The 19,884-nt window shown below is 53.3% G+C and overlaps 1 protein-coding gene across 1 annotated transcript in view; it reads left to right on the top strand.

Moving 5' to 3' along the window:
• Positions 1 to 19,884, top strand: part of SLIT1 (slit guidance ligand 1) — a 148,068-nt gene that overhangs the window by 14,067 nt on the left and 114,117 nt on the right. Inside the window, 3 exon segments of the mRNA XM_048857247.2 lie at positions 10,836 to 10,907; positions 11,859 to 11,930; positions 15,034 to 15,105. Of these exon segments, the coding sequence (XP_048713204.1) occupies positions 10,836 to 10,907; positions 11,859 to 11,930; positions 15,034 to 15,105 (216 nt within the window).

Raw genomic sequence — 19,884 nt, 5'->3', positions numbered from 1 at the left:
GCTTTGGGGCATGCACCGCCAGGAACTACAGACGATTGGAATCGCCGTGTCTGCCTGCCTGCCTGCCTTGTGCCGCTTTCCCCAGAAATCAAGTCCCTGGGGAATAGATTTGATTGTGACCATGTCTGGCTAATTATCTTTCAGCGTTTCCATTCCATTCAGTTGCTACAGGGTGAGCCAGCCCCCAAACCCTCCAAGTGGCTGTGGTAAAATCCAGCAAACCCACAAGGAACTAATCAAGCCATCAAAATGCAGAGCCCTGTAAGCCAATAAACCGCAGGGTGTGACCTGCTAATGTGGCAACAAAGGGCTCATTCATTTGAACTGATTTTACCAGGGGATGTGGGGGATTTGCCATCACCTGACATCTTCACATGAAGCTTGGGCATTTCTGTCTAAACTGTGTCCTAGCATAGCCACCGGTTCTGGGCTGAAGGCAGGAAGCACTGGGGCTGGGGGGAGACCCTGGCCTGTGTTATGTGGGAGGTCAGGCAAGAGGACCATAATGGTTGCCTCTGGCCTTTACCTCTAGGAACGACCGGGAAGAGCAAGGCTGTGTTGTTATTTCCCAGCCAAGAAGATACGAGCAGGTGCCCAGACAGGCCTCGGGATGCGTCGGTGATCTCTGATAGCTGCATGGCACATGGCCGAGGAGGTGTTTTTTTACTCTGCTGGAACAGGGCATCAAGGCAAAGGGTTAGCTATTGAGCAGCAAGAATTTCAGAGGCCTGGGCCTGACAGGCTGTAATTTAGTATCTGAGGCACTGGGTGGGGGTTGGAGGGGAGAAAGTGGCGTGAAGTGAAATCAGAGCGCTGTTGTCTTGGCAGCAGTCTAAACACGCTTTCACCTGCTGCTAATTCCCCTCTGGGTTCCAAGGCTGCCGCTCATCTGAACAAAGAGGGGAGAGGAGTGCGGGGCGGGGGGTATGAATGTTCAGTGGGATGATGGTCAGGTCCGTGTGCAGCTGTGAGCATGGCCCAGCTCCCGAACGCTGCAAATGGGATGGTAGCTGGTGCACGAGCCTGGAGAAGCTTTAAGTGGTCTGGAAGAAATGGGGGGGTCTGTCATCATGTGGGAGCTACAGTTCTGGGGAGACAGTGCTGAAAGCGCCCCTCAGCCTGCGGCTCGAGGAAAACACGGGGTCTCTGGCCGGGTCTGTGACCCCTTGCAGATCACACCCCCCACCCCACATGCACACTTCAATTGCTGGCAGTTGGATGGATGGTTACGGTTCCTGGCGCTGGAGACGGCGGTGCTGCCCCTGACTTGCTGCGCCATGCTGCCCGGTGTGTCTCCTGCCCCCTGCTCAAAATCTAGTCCTGAACTATCTGCTAAATTACCCCAAACACCCTGCAGTGGCCAGCCTCAGTCCCTGCGAAGCTTTTCTGTTCCACACTCCGGAGCAGGGGCTCTCAGCCTCTCCGGACTATTGTACTCCTTTCAGGGATCTGACTTCTCCCCACGTTTCACCTCGCTTAAAAACGACCCGCTTACAAAATCAGACCTAAAAATACAAGTGTCCCAGCGCACTGTTCCTGAAACATTGCCGGATTTCTCATTTTACCATATAATTGGAAGTTAATCGATTGGAATACAAACACTGTAGGTACATGTCAGTGTACAGCGTATGGGGCAGCATGAACCAGTCATTGTCTGGATGAACTTTTAGTTTGTACGGACTCCGCTAGTGCGTTTGATGTAGCCTGCTGTAAAACTAGGCCAATCTTTAGACGAGTTGCTGTGTGCCCCAGCAGACCTCTCCGTACCCCAGGGGTACACATACTCTGGTGAGAACCACTGCTCTGGAGGCAGTTTGGGCTAGGTGCTAGGGCTCCAGTGCAGCCAGCTCTGCCGTGTGGCACTGACGAGCTGCCTGGGCCAGGTACGTCCCCTGTCAGAGCCTCTGCCTTCCCGTCTGGAGATAATGGCTCCAGCCTCCCTCCCCGCCGGCCGGGCTGGGGCTCAGTGAAGTGCTTTGCTAGCCTTGCACTGTTGTTATCAGAGATTCCGAGGCCGAAGGGCCCATTGTGATCATCTCCTCTGACCTCCTGTGTAACACAGGCCAGAGACCTGCCCCGCAATAATTCCTAGGGCAGAGCTTCGAAAAACATCCCGTCTGGATTTAACAATGGCCGGTGATGGAGGATCCACCTGGCCCTGGGTAAATTGTTCCAATGGTTAATTACTGTCACCGTTAAAAATGTCTGAGTGTGTCTAGCTTCAGCTTCCGGCCATTGGATCGTGCTCAACCTTTCTCAGCTAGACTGCAGAGCCCAGCAGTAAATATCTGTTCCCCATGTAGGTGCTTATAGACTGTGAGCAAGTCAGCCATTAACCGTCTCCTTGTTAAGCTAATTACATCGAGCTCCTTGAGTCTGTCACTATCAGGCAGGTTTCCTAATCCTTTCATCATTCCCATGGCTCTTCTCTGACCCCTCCAATTTACCCACATCCTTCTTGCACCCTGGGCATGGAGAACTGGACACACAATCCCAACAGCGGTTGCACCAGGGCCAAATCCAGAGGCAAAATCACCTCTCTGCTCCTACTTGAGAATCCCCTGTTTATGCATCCTGGGATCACATTAGCTCTTTTGGCCACAGCATCGCACTGGGAGCTCATGTTCAGCTGATTCTCCACCAGGACCCCTAAGTCTTTGTCAGAGTCCCTGCTTCCCAGGGTAGAGTCCCCCATTCAACATTGGTGAGGCCTCATCTGGAGTACTGTGTCCAGTTTTGGGCCCCACACTTCAAGAAGGATGTGGATAAATTGGAGAGAGTCCAGCGAAGGGCAACAAAAATGATTAGGGGACTGGAACACATGAGTTATGAGGAGAGGCTGAGGGAGCTGGGATTGTTTAGCCTGCAGAAGAGAAGAATGAGGGGGGATTTGATAGCTGCTTTCAACTACCTGAAAGGGGGTTCCAAAGAGGATGGCTCTAGACTGTTCTCAATGGTAGCAGATGACAGAACGAGGAGTAATGGTCTCAAGTTGCAGTGGGGGAGGTTTAGATTGGATATTAGGAAAAACTTTTTCACTAAGAGGGTGGTGAAACACTTGAATGCGTTACCTAGGGAGGTGGTAGAATCTCCTTCCTTAGAGGTTTTTAAGGTCAGGCTTGACAAAGCCCTGGCTGGGATGATTTAACTTGGTCCTGCTTCGAGCAGCGGGTTGGACTAGATGACCTTCTGGGGTCCCTTCCAACCCTGATATTCTATGATTCTATGATTCTATGATCCTGTAAGTATGGCTGATGCTCTTTGTTCCTAGGTGTATGCCATATTAGCTTTAGTAAAATGCATATTGTTTGTTTGCTTGCACCCAGTATTCCAAACGTCCCAGATCTCTCTGAATCAGTGACCTGCCCTCTTCATTATTTACCAATCCTCTAGTCTTTGCGTCATCTGCAGACATCAGTGAAGACGTGTGTTTTCTTCCAGGTAAAAATGTTAAAGAGCCGAGGGCCAAGAACTGATCCTCTCGGGACCCCACTGGAAACACACCCGCTTGATGATTCCCCATTTACAGTGACATTTGGAGACCTATCAGTTAGCCAGTTTTTAATCTGTTTAATGTGTGCCAGGTTCATTTTATATTGTTCAAGTTTTTTAATCAAAACGCCCTATGTTACCAAGTCAAACACCTTACAGAAATCTAAGTATATTACGGCAAAACGATTACCTTTATCCACAAAAGCTGTAAACTCATTAAAAAACACTATCAAGTTAGTTTGACAGGATCTATTTTCCATAAACCCATGTTGATTAATTACATCACCCTCCTTTAGTTCTTTATTAATTGAGCCCGGTATTGGCCACTCCATTTATCTTGCCTGGGATCTATGTCAGACTGACAGGCCTATAATTACCCAAGTCATCCCATTTACTCTTTTAGAAATTGGCACAACATTTGCTTTCTTCCAGTCTTATGGCACTTCCCCAGTGCTCCACAACTGAACGGACCAGCGAGCTCCTCAGCAGCTCTTCAAAGCTCTTGGATGCAAGTTGTCTGGAGCTGCTGATTTAAGAATGTCTGACTTTAGTTGCTTCTGTTTAACATCCTCCAGAGATACTAATGGAATGGAAAGAGTTAGCATCACTATATGATAGGGTGACCAGACAGCAAATATGAAAAATCGGGATGGGGTGTGGGGTAATAGGAGCCTATATAAGAAAAAGACCCAAAAATTGGGACTGTCCCTATAAAATCGGGACATCTGGTCACCCTACTATATGAAGAGACTGCTTCATCTGGCTTTTCCCCCAAATATAGAACAGAAATATTTATTGAACACTTCTGCCTTTTCTGCATTATTGATAATTCTACCATTTCCATCTAATAATGGACAAGTACCATTGTCAGGATTCTTTTTGTTCCTAATGTATTCAAAAAACTCCTTCTTGTCCTTAAGTCTGCTGGCCATAGATGTCACCTTGTGTCTCTTGACTTCCCTTATCAATTTTCTACAATTCCTAACTTCTGATTTATATTCATTACTATCAACTTCCCCTTTCTTCCATTTGTTATGTATTACTTAGTAATACTTAGTGCCTTGAGTGTGGGGGACTGGACTAGATGACCTCTCAAGGTCCCTTCCAGTTCTATGATTCTATGATTATTTTTATTTTTTTAATCTGCTTTCACTTCCCCTCTAACCCAGGTTTTCTTTTTAACCAGCCCAACCTTCTTCCTCAATTGTGGCTTTTGAGTCATCTCGTCAGGTGTTCTTAAATGATTTCCATTTATTCACATTTTTCTGATTAAATTCTTCCTCCCAGCTGATTTGGCTCACAATCATTTTCAGCTTTGTGAAATGGGCCCTGTTAAAGAACCAAATGTATCTTGTCTAGTCTTTATTCTGCTTGCACATTATAAATGTGACCAGCATGATCACTTGTACCTAGGCTACCATTAATTTTTAGGTCTGTGATCCGTGCTTCCATCTGTCAGGACAAGGTCTAATACAGAATTCACCCATGTTGGCTGTAGCTCTTTTTGAGTTAGGAAATTGTCAGCTAGAATGTTTAGAAACTCCATGGATGTTTTAGTCCTGGCTGCATGATACCTCCAGCATATGTCACTCTCACTGATCACACAGTGCTTTTTCCTACACACTACCGGTAGGTGTCTAAGGAGCCTGTTAGGGGCTTATTCCTTCACCCACTCACTTCCCTAGTCCTTCTCGCATGAACAGAGAGCAACAATACCCGAAGTCCAAAGGTGCAAACAATTCAGTGTTTATTGGGGTGAACTTCCAGCAAGCATGATTCCAGTTTCCTTCCTTGGTGTCCCCCTTCCCAGCTCTGACACCACAGAGCCTTACAATCCCTGTTCCCATTCCCCCGCTTAGCAAAACAAGAGTCCAATTTCCCCACCCCATTCCCTGTTCCCATTTCCCCGCCCCCCCACTCACTTCCTGATTGACTGCAGACTATACAGTAAAACTTGAGTTCTGCTTAGCTATACCTTAACCAATCATTTTACTGAAATTTAACTAACCAATCCTAACATATTGGAACATGATTATTTAACCAATTATATCCCACCACCTCAATTAGTTTACACCCAGCAAAATTAATTATACAGCAGGCAGAAACAATCACAGAACCAGACAGAGATTATACAGACAAACAATAGGGAAATGGGGACTACAATGATAGAACAACACAGAAATGAGGATTTCACATCCCAGCTATTGATATGTGAGTTCTTGCCAGACAGTGATTTTGATTCTTTCTTTTATACCTCTATAACTAGCTAAGTGATAAGAATACACCTAAATTCTTAGAGTATAGGCCTTTACAGACAGGCCTGAATATCTATATCCTAACAGAGCCGGATATGTTCCCTGTTCCCTGGTGTGGTTTGGGGGTCTGTGGACTGCCTCTGGTGCTTTATGTGTTAGGACATTGATCCATAAGCAGAGAGGATAATTTTCTTCCAAGATATCAGTGACTCGGAACAGTTGATGTAATTTTTGATGTAGAGTCCCCTGGCCTAAGAGTGTGGGGCAGAACAAGACTGTTTGATCAGACAAATCACTCTAAAGATGCTAACGATCTAAGACGATCTGTCCATGCTGCGTAGTTGCAAATTACACAGTATTGAAAAACCTGGCGTGGGACACCACCAACTTCCTACGTCCTTGGTGAGCAAGCTCAGCAGCAGCAGAGCTGTGTGTGCCGCGGGGGCCCTGGAGCCCAGGGATTGGGAGTTGCCTGGGATCCTGCAGTCCGCAGCTTATGTCTTGTCTTTCAGACTGGGAGCTCTTTGGGTCAAAGCCTGCCATTTGCTTCGTGCGTGCAGTGTCTGGGACAGTGGGGCCCTGCAGGCTTATGTATTCCAGCCATGTAAATGTTACGGCAGTTTAAAATGAGGTCCTGATAGGTGGGAGTCTGAACCCTGAGAAACCCCTAACCCAACAACCCCAAAATTGCACCATTAACTCTACCCTCGCTTCTGATGTGGCACAATCTGCATCTGTGGGTGCATTTTAGAGCAGTTTGGAAAATCAGCACTCAAACATAAAGCTCTGGCGTGTGTGCACGTGTTTCCTTCTAACCCTGAGTCCGACTGGGGCAGTCAAGTCTGGAACTCTGCACCTGCCCTGGGCTCACAGCCTTGCTGAACTGCTGCTTGGTCCCCATCCTGCAAGGGGATGAGCAGCCTCTGTGTGCTCAGTGCCTCTGGGGTTACTCCCCTCCTGGCAGGATCTGGCCCTTGTTCCTGGGAGGGCGGGGGGCAGGAATCCAAATGTCTCTGCCCACCTGGTGCCTTTGCTGGGCCTGCTGGGAGCTGGATGCGCTGCTGGGTTTCGGTTTAATCAGCAGGGCAGGGAGCGTCTATTCATTCCCACCGAGGCATTCATCAGTGTCCTAGTAACCTGCCCCCCAGCCCCCTCGCACTCAGGCGCACACGGCTCCATAGTGGAAGGAGCCAGGCAATCTCAGCAGCTGAATGGGGTTTTGAGCTGTGTAATTATGAGGCTGTACCGGTCGAGTTGGAACTCATTAGCCATTATCAGCCATTTCAGCAGCACAATGCCACCACCCCAGGCTGCACGGCCTCAGTGTCTATACACGCTGCTGAGGGGCTGGAGGCCGTCCTGCCTCTGACCTCAGCCCTCCCTCGGGCCCCGCGCTGCGCAGGAACCCCAAGGGCAGGTTTGGGGCGCCCTGCAGCTGTTCTACCAGCCAGGTGGGGCAGAGCCATCGAGTGCAGGTGTTGCAGGGTGCTGCCCGCAGGGAGGTCAGAGCCTGGGGTCCCGGTTTGCTCCTTTGCTCTGGGTGAGGCCCCAAAGGCCGGCAGTAGCCAGGAGACAATGCACTTTGACCCCTTCGGTAGCCTGGGGGGGCATCGCTGCAAGGGAGCTGTGTCCCGCCCTCCTGGGCCGGGAGTAGCGAAACGGGGCAGAGGTAGCATGGGCCTTGTGGGGAAGCACCCGGGCTGGTTGTAGCCGGCGAGGGGGGACCCGTAACTGGGGAGGGCTCCGCCCTGGCTTGCTAGCCGGAGTTGCAGCCCTGCAGGTCATTGATTGCAGTGGGGCAGGTGGGGTTCATTAGATGCCACCTTGACTAGCAGGGAGGTGGGAGTAGCCCGGTGTCGGGAGCTGGGGCTCCTGCAGGGGTACCCAGGAGTGCCCTCACTGGCAGGGGAGACACTGACCCCTCGGGGATCGTGGGAGATTTGCCTGGAGTTGGGTGGGGGTTTCTCCACTGGCAGACACACAGTGGCCATCTCTGCACCAGGAACCAGCCAGCCTTCCCTGTCCTCCTGATCCCCAGTGGGCCTGTTTAAAGGGCCCCCAAGACAAAGGGCCCCGTCCTGGCTTTAGGTGCGTACCTACCGCTCCTGGGTACGGACGCTTTCCTCTACCCACGGTTCTAGCTCTGCAGGACCTGACTAGGGCGTCAGGCGCTTCCTGCTCCGTGTGTGTGTGTGTGTGACACCAAAATGGTGGCCATATTAATTGGTGCAGTGGCTAATGACAAATAATTTGCATGCAGAAGGCCTTTCCCACCAGACTGTAGCAGCTAACTGTGGAGCCGATATCGGGCCTAGCAAAGATGATTTTGTCTGTGTGGCCCCCTGGTTCTACTCACAGGTGCTGCTCTCAGGGTGGTGCCGAGTACAAACACTCCCCTTCTCTGCTCTGTGTGTGTCTCAGCCGGAGCCAGGCTGGGTGGGTGTTTGTCTGTTGCTGCCCCTCATTCCCACACCCTCCTGACACCTGGGAATGAATCAGCATAGCCTCTGGACTTCAGGAGGAGCGACTGAGCCCCCGGCAAGCCAGGATTGCAGCTCCCCTTGGAGTTCTGGCTGGCTCTGAGCCCCACGTCTTTTGTGGGGGAAACCTGACTCCAGAAGAAACAATGGGGTTTGTGTTAGTGTCTCTTGCATGGGAAACTTTAAACGCAGTTTATTTCCCGAACAGACGTTTCTGGGAGCTGCTTTGATACCACTGAAAACAAACCTAGGGCAGTGGGCTGGGTTTGTGTGGGGGGGAGCCCAGGGCTCCCAACAACCGCAGTGTGTATGGGGGAAGGGAAACACTTTCATTGACTCGAAAGCCCTGGCAGTGCCTGCCAGTCTCCAGTGCAGACATTCCAGGGGTCCAGACGGCTCTCCCTACAGAGGCTTGTTCCAGGGCAGCTGGGGGAGGCTGAGAGCAAGGTGCGATGTGACTCAAGTTTTGTGCCGTGGTATAAACCTGGCTCTAAGCTGCGGATAGGCACTCTGCAGGGCCTCCATGCTAATTTATAGGAGTTCAGAAACATCTGTGGGTCCGTGCGTCTGGGTCTCTGCAGACGCTCGATGTTTGCTGCATCGGCACAAGGGGACGGCGTTCCAGGGCTTTGTTGCACATATAGTGGGCAGCTGTTGCTATTCCTGAGCCGGTCATTGCTTTTGTGAGAGCGACATTATCCCCCCCACCCAGAGAGCCGCACACATGTGTGGGGTGGGAGGTGGGTGCAGGGAGCTGCCCTGCTCCTGCCCACCCTGCATTCAATGCCATTGAAGGGGGACAGATTAAAAACTAATACATGGCAATGCTTTTACACACGGCCCACAAGGAGCCTGTGGAACTTGCTGCTACAAGATCTCGTTGAGGCCAAGAGCCAAGTGACGGCCATTGGCATGGATAATGGGTGTGACGTTACATTCCACATTCCTTATGAAAATATGCTTATGCTATGAATATGACATAACTGAGATATACTTTTATGCAAGATGGCTCATGTGAGATCTCATTGGAAAGGTTATGATTTACTGAATTGGATTATCCAGTCTGTATGCCTCTGTTATTTCTATATCTGAAGTAAGGAGTATTGGCTATGTATCTGTATTTCAACTATGCTGCTTTGGGTGATGCCCACTGCTAACACTTCAGGTTCAACAATGGAAAAGCCAGACAGGGCAGATGGCCCATCAGCAAGGACAATAGGCTGTGAAAACTTGGCCTTCCTGTGGACCCTCCATACTGCCCCTGACTCATGGACGCTGTGATTCTACAGGGTCAGGTGGTCTTGTCAAGTTTGGGAAACAAAGGATTCCCGTCTTATGTAAATCCTATTTAAGGGTGGGGAGGAAGGCAAATAGGGCTCCCCCTCTCCATGGCCTGTCTGCCCAAGAAGAAAAACTGACGGCAAGGGGGGAGTCCAGGCCGAGACAGGGGTCCTGTCGGAAAAGGACCATACCTGGAACTCTGAACCACAGAAACGTTGCAAACTGCCTACAACAATGTCTAGAGCAGCGGTTCTCAAACTTTTGCACTGGTGACCCCTTTCACATAGCTAGCCTCTGAGTGCGACCCCCCTTATAAATTAAAAGCACTTTTTTTTATCTGTTTAACACCGTTATGAATGCTGGAGGCAAAGCGGGGTTTGGGGTGGAGGCTGACAGCTCATGACCCTCCACATAATAACCTCATGACCCCCTGAGGGGTCCCAACCCCCAGTTTGAGAACCCCTGATCTAGGGAGAGAAATACTATTTGTCACCAATTTCTTTAGTGAAACTAGCTTTAGTTTGCGTGTTTGATTTAATTTGCTTAGTAATCTGCTTTGTTCTGTTTGTTACCCCTTTTACCACATAACATCTGCCTTTTATAGTTAATAACATTTGTTTTGTTTATTATTAAACCCAGTTTCTGTAATTTCTAACTGGAGGAGGGGTCTTAAGAAGTGTGCACACCTCTCTCCATACTGAGGGAGGGGGCGAATTTCATAATATATCTGTGGGTCTGCCCCCCAAGGGAGAGGACAGCTGAGCGCTGGAGCAAGTCCCTGAAGCGGAATCTTCCCAGAGCTGATCTGCAGCTGGGGTGGCCCTGCCTGTGTGTGGGTTAGAGGAGCCCTTAAGGGCCTGGCTCAGCAAGACAGGTCAAAGGGGGCCCAGGCTGGCAGAACAGGTAGACTCAGGGGTATTTCGGCACATCAGGTGGCTTCCCAAGGGGTCCAATCCGTCACAGTGGGAACATCCAAAGCCAGACTAACAGTCGGGGTGTTGAGAAGGGCTGTAAACCCTCCTGCTTCAGGGCGTTAGCTGACCATTAACAACTGGCCATTTGGAGGAAACGTTCCCCGCAGGGGTCCTCACACCTTCCCAGACAGCAGCTGGTGCTGGCCGGTGTCTCAGACAGGAATGCGGGCGAGCTGCCTGTTTCCAGGTCCATGGAGAAGCCCTGTTAAATCTAGCTGTGGTCTGGCGCCTGCCTGCCTCTGGGGGGCCTCAGCCCCCCCCACCCGGCCCAAGCACTGGCTGCGGGAGCCCAGGGCTCCGACCCTGCCGTCCATCCACCCCCGTTCGCTGACCGTCCCTTCTTCTCTCCTCAGGGAGCTGAACGGGAACAACATCACCCGGATCAACAGGAACGACTTCTCGGGGCTGAAGCAGCTGCGTGTCCTGTGAGTCCCCTGCCCCGAGCGCTAGCGTGGGGGGCGCTCGCCCCCTCTGCAGCAGTGTCTGTGACGGGGGGTGCTGCCAGGCCTGGCTGGGGCTCAGCACTGCCTGGGGCAGAGGCCTGACCGGGCCAGGGCTGACCCAGGTGGGACTCAGCCTTGGGAGGCTGGTGCCGCTAAAGCCCAGGCTAACAGAGAACTGGGGCAAGCGGGGGAAGCGAAGGGCTGCTGGACCTCAGCAGGTCCCAGGCTCGTTGTAGGGCCTGTGCTGTCGGAAAGGCGGTTCGGGGGGTCAGAGGTCACTGGCCTCCTGGGTGGCTTGGGCTGGGAGGCAGGCGACTCCTCTGACGGTAAAGGGGGCTGGGATGAAAGGGACGGGGGGAGACCAGAAACAGTGAGCGTGAACCTGAGGGCACCGACTGGGCCACCTCCCGGGAAGGGGGCTGGGTCTGCTGCCGGGTGACCCCAGTATCCTGGAGGGACTTCGGCCCTCGCCCTCCGGCTGACTCGCTGCCGACAAGGCTGCATGCCCTCCACGGGCACGGAAAGCGGGTGATGGGAAAGGGCGCGGCTGGGAGCTGCTCTGCGGGGCACCTCCGACGGCACGAAACACGAACGTGATGCCAAGGAGGAGCCATGTGACCGCGAGTGGCCTAGCTGGGGCACCGGTAGGTGTCTGAACAAAGCAGCCCTTTCCCTGGCTGGCTCCCAGTGATGCTGATGGGAGGTGGCTGGGGTCTCTGTGAAGGTGGCCCCTGCTCCAAGGGAGTGTGGCAAGGCCTCAGCCCCCCCTGACACGGTCCATTGCACCCCTAGAATGAGCATGCCCTGCCCAGCCAGTACCCGGGCAGGTCCCCAGGCTGCTGTGCGGGGGCTTCCCGTGGATTGACGGCGAGCGAGCGCTCTGCCCTCGGTGTGTCTCGGCTCTGACCTATTCTCTCTGCCTCCCGTTTCCAGGCAGCTGATGGAAAACCAGATCAACACGGTGGAGCGGGGAGCGTTTGATGACATGAAGGAGCTGGAGCGGCTGTGAGTGCCTGGGCACTGCGGGACGGGGTGGGGGAGGGGGGAATGGCCGTTATTGCTGCAGACAGCAGAAGGGTCGGTGGTCCCACGGGCTGCTGGGGAGGCCACTGGCTGTGCTATCGTGTGGGGGGGATTTGGGTGCAGCCCACTGCTCTCTCTGTGCTGGCAGGGCCTGGCACTGCTCTCATGCTCTGGAGAAGAGAGAGCACCTGACTGCTCTGAATTGAGCTCCCTCTGGCTGATCCAGGACCAGCCTGAGCAAAGACCCTGGTGGGGATGGGAGAGCATAAAGAGAATTGGGTGGGGGTCTGGAGCAGACCCTTGTCCATCTCTGCTCTCCAGTACAATTCAGGTGCCAGCAGGATAATCTGGGGGGCAGGACTCCTGTGGGAATGGTCGAAGTCAGACCCCGTTTGAGGGCAGGGCATGGCAGTGTCTCGGTGTGGTGCTGTGCTGCGGGACAGGCCCTGCTCTCTCGCTAACACAGACGGGTGGCTGGAGGACAAAACCTTTCTAGACCCCAGCCGCGGAGCTGCCCGCCGTTTGTACTCAGACGCTTCCCAATCTGCTCCTCTTCCCTCGTGGATCAAAATAACTCCTTAGCGATGTGCTTAAGGCGTCTGTGAGCAAATCAGCCACAAGCGCAGCTGGGACCTCACCTAACAGCTCCTTCAGTGCCGTGCAAAACCTGCACCAGCTCAGGTAGGTCTTGGCAGCCGAAGTGCTGCCGCGGACACCCCGCCTTAGGCTGTGACCCCGTCCGCTCTCTTCCGGGAAGCAGAGGCAGGGCTGGAATGGGCAGCCTCCAAGGCTCACACAAGCGTGGTGATGACTCAGGAGCGGACGTTCATCTCGAATCAGAACTGACTCACGTTCCCGCAAGGCGCCGTGCTGCAGAGTGGAGCATGCGGCTCGGTGGGGGCCCTGTCCCCTCTTAGCGACCGCATGCACAGCAAAAAAAAACCCCCAAAACCGCGTGACAGCATGGCTCAGACTCAGAGCCTGGCTCAACTGACTTGGACTCTCATGACAGGGCTAAAAATAACAGTGTGGACCTTCCTGCTTGGGCTGAACCTTGGGCTCCGAGACCCTCCCCCATTTTGGGTTTCAGAACCCGGGCCCCAGCCCGAGTGGGAACAGCTGCCTAAGTCAGCTAATCTGGGCTCTGAGACTTGCGGTTGCAGATCTTTTTCGCAGTGTAGATCTAACTTAGGGCTGAACCCAGTGTCACTAGAGGGTGCTGTGCTAAAGGAGGTGCTCCACCTTTCAGGTGAGCTAGAAAACGGAAATTGTGACTATTAATGATCCCACAGCACCTTTCACAGGAGTAGGGGTGTCCTGTCCAAAGTCCAAGTTGTGCAATTATATTTTGCCTCTTTGAAACTGCAGGGGATTTTAATCGGAGGTGGTCTTCACTTTCTGTCCTAAACTGCAACGTCGTGTTGCTGGGTGCTTTTTTAAACAGCTGCTTGTCTTGCCCCAGAGGTGGCTGCATGTAATGGTGGAGGAAATCAGATACAACCGATACTAACGGTGTATATGTAAAGTACTGCGAACAAGGGTGATACCTGTTCTACTTCAATCGTTGCTAGATAAAGAGACTCGGCAAACTGACTGAGCAGTGGCTCACCAGGCAAAGCTGCAGCAGATATTGTCTGTGCACCCTCTGGAAGGGGACCCCACATCTGAGCCTGAATAAGGCGTCAGTTTTTACCGGGGAGAGTAACTGGCCATTGGAACAGTTTACCAAGAGCTGTGCTGGATTCTCTGTCACTGACCATTTTTGAATCAAGCTGGGATGTTTTGCTAAACAATACGCTTTTGGTCAGGAGTCGGTGGGCTGGAGCAGTGTCTACAGTGCGGGGCTGAGAGCCACTGAACCAGACTGTCACTCCTGGATATGATGGAAACCATGGCAAGCCGGGGAGTGCGGCAGCCCCCCAGCACCCCTAGTTCCAGCCCCTGTGTTAGGAGTTATTGTGGGGATGTTCTGTTGTTGGTGCTCTCCAGGGGGTCAGACTAGGTCAGTGGTTCTCAACCTGTCTGCCATTGCGAGCCTCCTGTGTAGCTCTCTGTGTGTTACATGGGCCGCATCCACACAATAGGTATCCTGCCTGTGTGGCCCTGAGGAGGTCCCATGGGCTGCAGCTGTGTGCTGATCGGGCCGTGGGTTGAGAACCAATGGACTGATCACGATGGTCTGCTTTAGACACATCCCTGCAACCCTCGTGTGTGGCCGCTCCTCTCAAACTGAAATCAGTGCCCAGGCAAGGAAACAAAGTCTGTTTCTCAACCAGCTCCGTTAAACCAGAGCGACTTCTGTGCACAGACTAGGCCCCTGCTCAGCCGTTGAGCACTGCCCGGGCGTTTCCGTAAAGGGTGGTGGTGTAATGTATGTGCCACAGGGAGTAAGGCCACAGCAAAGGGTGGGGTGAGCACTGGTGGGTAGGAAGTACGGAGTATGGGGGTCTGGGGCTTTGCTGAAGAAGGAGCAGAGCAGATGCTGAGCGACAGGCTGAATGTAACTGCCCTTTGCTGGAGTCTGCTAGAGCAGGCAGGAGAGCGCCTTGCCTTTGGCTGTGCTGCACCAAAGCTCAGACCTGGCTGTGCTCACAATGATTTCAGCGGGAGCTGCTGAAAATCAGGCCACATATTTAGGTACCTAAAGGTGGACTTAGAAGTCCAACGTCCAGGGCCCATTTAAAAAAATCTCTTAGAGCCTAGAGTCTCCTGGGCAGGGTGTCCCATGCACCCCTCGGCTAGCTATGGACTAAGGAGACTAACCATTAAGGAGACAAGTGGTTCTCAGTAGAGAGAATGTGAGGAATGCCCTGATTTTGGCCCAGTAACTCTGTAATTACTCTGTAAGGGGAAGGGTAACATCTATGAGAGAGACCCTGTATGGGCCCGTGCAGCAAACCTTGATCTTTCCAGCTGCTGGCTCCTTCCACTTCCCGTCCCCCCAGCATTCCTCTCTCACTGGAGCCATCCCTGCATCAGTTCCAGCGGTTCAGATCTGGGCACTGGGGCTCCTGGTTGGGCTGGGATCATTGCCTTCCTCCTTGAACATGTGACTCCCTGTGACCCTTTCTCTCCCCTTTCCCAGACGGCTGAATCGGAACCAGCTGCACACGCTGCCGGAGCTTCTGTTCCAGCACAACCAGGCCCTGTCGCGACTGTGAGTACCTTTCTTCTCACTCGAGGGTCCATCCTCTGCCTTTGGACGGCTCAGACACTGGGGGGGCCCCGGCTCGCCACACAGAGCTCTCTGGGTGAGAATGCAGCAGCGTTCTAGAATTAGATCCAGAGTTCTCGGCTGCTGCGTTGGAGTTAACTGGGGTTTTATCAGAGGGGGAACTAATTGGGATGCGAGGAAACATGTTTAGTTGGAGTGACGTAAATTCATTGCCCGGCGTCTGCAGAATGAAAAGAAATCAGCCCTGGAAGATCTGAAGGATCAGCATCTTTAAAGGCTGTTAAATGTTATTAAAGAAAAGAGCAGTGCCTAACAAACTGCTTAGTATTCAGGCTGGCTGGGCAGCATTAGTATTGTGATGTGCAGGTTTGTCTGTGCTAATGTGAAATTTAAAGGAACACAAACGCCCCGGGGCCCTGTCCAGCTGGAGTCCCAGAGACCTTGAAATGTGACACTTTTAAACATGAAGTGAGGCTGTGAGCTCTGGTTTCTCCAATACCTTTCCTATGTCTTTCATTTGGATCCTCTTGTGGGCCTGCTTCTAAACTCGCTTATATTGGTGTAACGCCGTCGACTTGGACAGAGCTACTTCGGATTTACTCTGCTGTCTACGGGAGATGAACCACTCTGGCGAGCCCTAAGCAGGGGGTGGAATTATCCGCAGCTTGGAGATACCAAATGCAAACCATGGCCAGCAGCAAAGCCCATCTTTGTGTGATTCTGATAGAGCTGATTCTGGTAGAGCTGCGTGTGCTGTGTGAAGCGTCAGGGCTGCGCGGATGTGCTATCTGAGCTGCTGTGTCGATTGCATCAGAGCTAGACTTGCTCCTGAAGGGCGTGCCGCTGGCTTTCAATTTGTGCTGCCATGCTGAACTCCAGCTGGCATTTTAGGAGCTGGTTTCCAGGTGTGACGTGTTCTGGCTGGCTAGCAAGGCAGCTGTGTTGGAAGCGAGTGTTTCTTTGGGCCTTAGAGAAGCGTGGCGGTGGAGGAACTGGAAGGAGAGGGCTGAGGTATTGGGGTGCAAAGCCAGTGTCAGACATGGGGTTTCTCCCGGCTGTCATGGAACAGTTTGGTAGGGACACTTTCCCCAGTAGTGACGGGAGCTCTGATTGTGCCTGGAGAACATTTCCATTGCAAGTGTATATCATGGTGTGTAGCGTGGGGAGCGAGCTGGAGGGGATGATAATGCTGGATGCTGCGGGCTGGAAGCGCTTTCTCCAGCTCAGGGGCACGCTTGTCTTGGAATCCAGGAAGTCTCCATTGTGCCCTTTCTTTCCCAGGATGCGTGGTTTGTTGGTGCAGCTTGTCTCTGGGTTGCACGACTTGTGAGTGGCTGATCCTGTGTGAATGGTATTGTCGGGAGCCCGCGTGTGCTGGGCCTGAGCTCTGAGGATTAAGAAAGGAATTTCTAGCATGTGTCGTTGCGTGAATCTTTCTGGAGCGCCTTTGCCCCTGGTTCTTGCCGGGCAGGGACCGGCTGAGAAGGCAGCATGTGATCTATGGAGACAGCAGTCTGTGCATTCAGCGCTTAGCAAGAGCTGGGCAGGACGGAGCTGGCACCTCTCTGGGGGGGGATGTTCTCAGGGCCCCTTTTGGGTGGACGCGGGGTGGCTGGGGTGTGACCTAAATCTGCTGCGGTTCCTTTTCCCACCTCTGTTCTGTGTGTGCACAGAGGGGAAGGGAGAGATGCCAAGTGCTTTCTGGGTACTGGGCTGGGCCACTATCTAGACCCTCCGCCTGCCCATTCAGCCTCGTTCCAGGGGTGCTAAAGCAGCCGCGCTGCTGTTCTCTCAGTGTAGGAGATCTGCAGCCTGGGAGGGCGTGCTGGCCCCGAGAGAACTGAGTGCCCTTGTTCGGTGTCTCCTTAATGATCTCTTCAGCCCTTCCATCCCCAGACCTGCAGGCTCTTGCTTTGTTGGCCTGTGAAGTGTGCCTGGCCCACGGGGAGGCAGGAGATGGAGGGAAGGTGAAACCAAGGAGGCAGCTGCTAATAAAACCATAATGAATGCAAAGGCAGCAGTAACCTTCAGTCACTAATTAGCGCGTCAGGATGCATCTGGATCTGCACAGCCTTTCAGCAGAAGGAAAAAGGCCCTTGTATTATCAAAAGGGGTGGGGTGGGGGTGGGGGAGGCGGGATGGGACACAGGTGGGAGCTGCAGCAAGGGCTGGGGCTCTGGGGAGGCTGCACCTGGCGCAGGAGAGGTGCCAGGGAGAACCACCATGGCGCCGTGTGTTATTTGCATGGCTCTCGTGTTGGTGGTGGGATGCTGGGGGCAGGGGTGGCTGTTCAGGCTCAGACAAAGCGGGAGCTGGCTCTCCCCTGGCACCGCGCCCCGGAGAGCGTTCCCCGAAGGGTCTGGACGGGCCCTTGGCAGGTGGATTGCTGCCACTCGGTGCCCAGCGGCCCCCAGGGCTGCTCTGGCCTGTGTTGGAGGGGGCACGCTGGGCAGCGGGTCCTGGCAAGGGGCATCTCCAGAGGTGCCGGTGAAGGAGCTGCCTGCCTCGCTCAGAGCACAGCGCTGGCCCTGTTGTTAGGGGCTCCCCCGGGGACAGGGAGAATATGCGTCAGGCCATTTCTCAGCACAGCCGGGGCCCTGCTCCCCTCCAGGTGCGGAGGCCGGTGGGAGGGGGCGAGGGGAAGTGGCTGGAAGATTGTTTCCTCGGTTTTGTGTGTGAGAGAAAAGGACAAGAGACGGGGTGGCCTGTGCCAAGCACCCTGAAAAGGGCCCGTTTATGAGGCAGCCGTTACTATGGCACCAGATGACTTGATCTGGCGCTTTGCCATTGGTCAGCGACTGAGCTCCCATTAGCTCCTTTACCTCGGAAACGCCATGAGCGGTTGGCGGCGGGTTTGATCCCCCAGCCCAGATTCTCTTCCCACGCGAGTTTCAGGGCTGCGGATGTCCCAGGGGTCAGTCCACCCTGGTCTTCCCCCGCCCCGTGCAGAGCTCTGGGCTCGACCCCCTGTCTCCCCAGCCCGAGAACACGCTGATTCTTACCCCGGCTCTTGCTGGAATAACCCCCCCATGCCACAGGGGCTGATACAGACTTGGTGCAACAAAACAGAGGCAGCGCTGCTCAGACACTGTGGCCCTGGGTGCTGCGTAAGTGCCCAGATGGACAGCGAGTCCCCGTAATGCTAAGAACAGAATCAACCCAGGCCGGGCTGCTGGGAATGCTGGAGAAGCAGAGCTGCAATGAGGCTAGTTTGTGGTTTTCCCTGATGTGGTTTGTATTGCACCCAAGATGAGCAGAAGGTTAGCCAGGAGCCTGAGTTCGAGCGGCTAGGAGGAGGGAGAGGTGTATGCCATACATTACAAGGGACCTTGTGTGCGTGTCCTGCGTCCCTCTTTTTACAAACGTTCTATCTGCCCGTCCAGCCTGCTGCCCAGCACTGTGGTATCTGGGCGCCTCCCATGCAAAGTCAATAGCCCTAGGGGACTCCACGGAGCGTCTGGCCTGTCTCATTTTTGAGGGTTAAAAACTCTGCTTGGGGAAGAGTTTGTGCTTTTTAAACTGTTATTAATTTTCTTGGCTTGTCCTAGGCTGTGGTTGTCGGGGCAGTTTGGCCGTTGTGGGTGGCTGGGTTCTTGGTACCATTCTTGTGCGGGGAAAGTCTTTTAACAAAGCAATTCAAATTCTAAATAATAATCATCCTCTTGTCTCCATCCAAGTTCCACGGCAAATGTAAACACCAGATGCTAATAGGATTCTGGGCAACAGCCTGGCTTGAACGTAAGTTGGCTGTCTCTAGAGGCGGGGGGCTTGAGGGCGGATGAGTCACACAGTGTGGTCCTAGACTCTTTCTAGGTGCACCCCGGAGCTGAGAGCAGTGTCCTTTGGTGCTGCTGACCCAGTGATCTCCTTCAGCAGGTTGATCGGTTTGTACTTTGTGTGAGTGGGAGGAGTGGGCTAGTGGACAGGGCGCTGGGCTGGGGCCCAGGCTCACTGGAGACCTCAGGCGAGTCGCTTCCTCTAGTCTATGTCTCAATTCCTAGCTGTAAAGCGGTGATAATAGTTCCTGCCTCACAGGCGTGTGCGAGGCTAGAGCCCATGAATGAGCGTGAGGAGCTGCAGCACTAGGGGGCTGAGGGCCAGGAAAGCACCTAGACAGACGTGTCGCCACCTCTGCAGTGCGTCTTTGCTGGCACAGCCAGCGGGTTTGGAATAAGCTCCTTGGCCTGCCAGAGAGCTGGTCCCAAGAGTCCGTCCACAAATGTATTGAAAAGGGTTAAAACCCGCCTGGGGCTGCCAGCTTGGAGTGTGTGAAAGGGTGGATCAGTGCCCAAAACTGCCATATGTAATGGCAGCTGATAATGCACCCTTCCAATTAATTATGGATTGGCGTTTCTCTTGGTCTCAGCTCTGCGGTGGTGGAGCGTGAGGATGGGCCGTCCTGCTTCAAAGGCTCCTATTACATAAAAAGAAAAAACAATTAAGGTAATGAGGAACATTTTCATTTTAATCCACGCTGGGTTTTAATACCAGGCTCTGAAATAAAATCCCATCAGAGGGATACAGATGTGGGGTGGCCCCTGGGGGGGCTGGGATGGTGAGAGCTGTCGCGGCTCCCTCTCTGTCTCTTTTTGCGGTGTGATTATTTATAGTCCATGCTGGTGTGCACGGAGCTGTGCAGACAGCTGAGAAGGGACCGTCCCTGCCTTGAACAGCTCCTGGTCTAACATGCAAGTGTCCGGACAAAGGGGGTGCAGAAGAGATGCAAATGGGTGGCACGGACGGCTTGAAATCCTTTCTGGC

This window comes from Caretta caretta, chromosome 7 (assembly GCF_965140235.1).
Source record: "Caretta caretta isolate rCarCar2 chromosome 7, rCarCar1.hap1, whole genome shotgun sequence".
In the NCBI taxonomy this organism is placed as follows: Eukaryota; Metazoa; Chordata; order Testudines; family Cheloniidae; genus Caretta; species Caretta caretta.
This window is presented reverse-complemented; position numbering and strand designations above follow the sequence as displayed.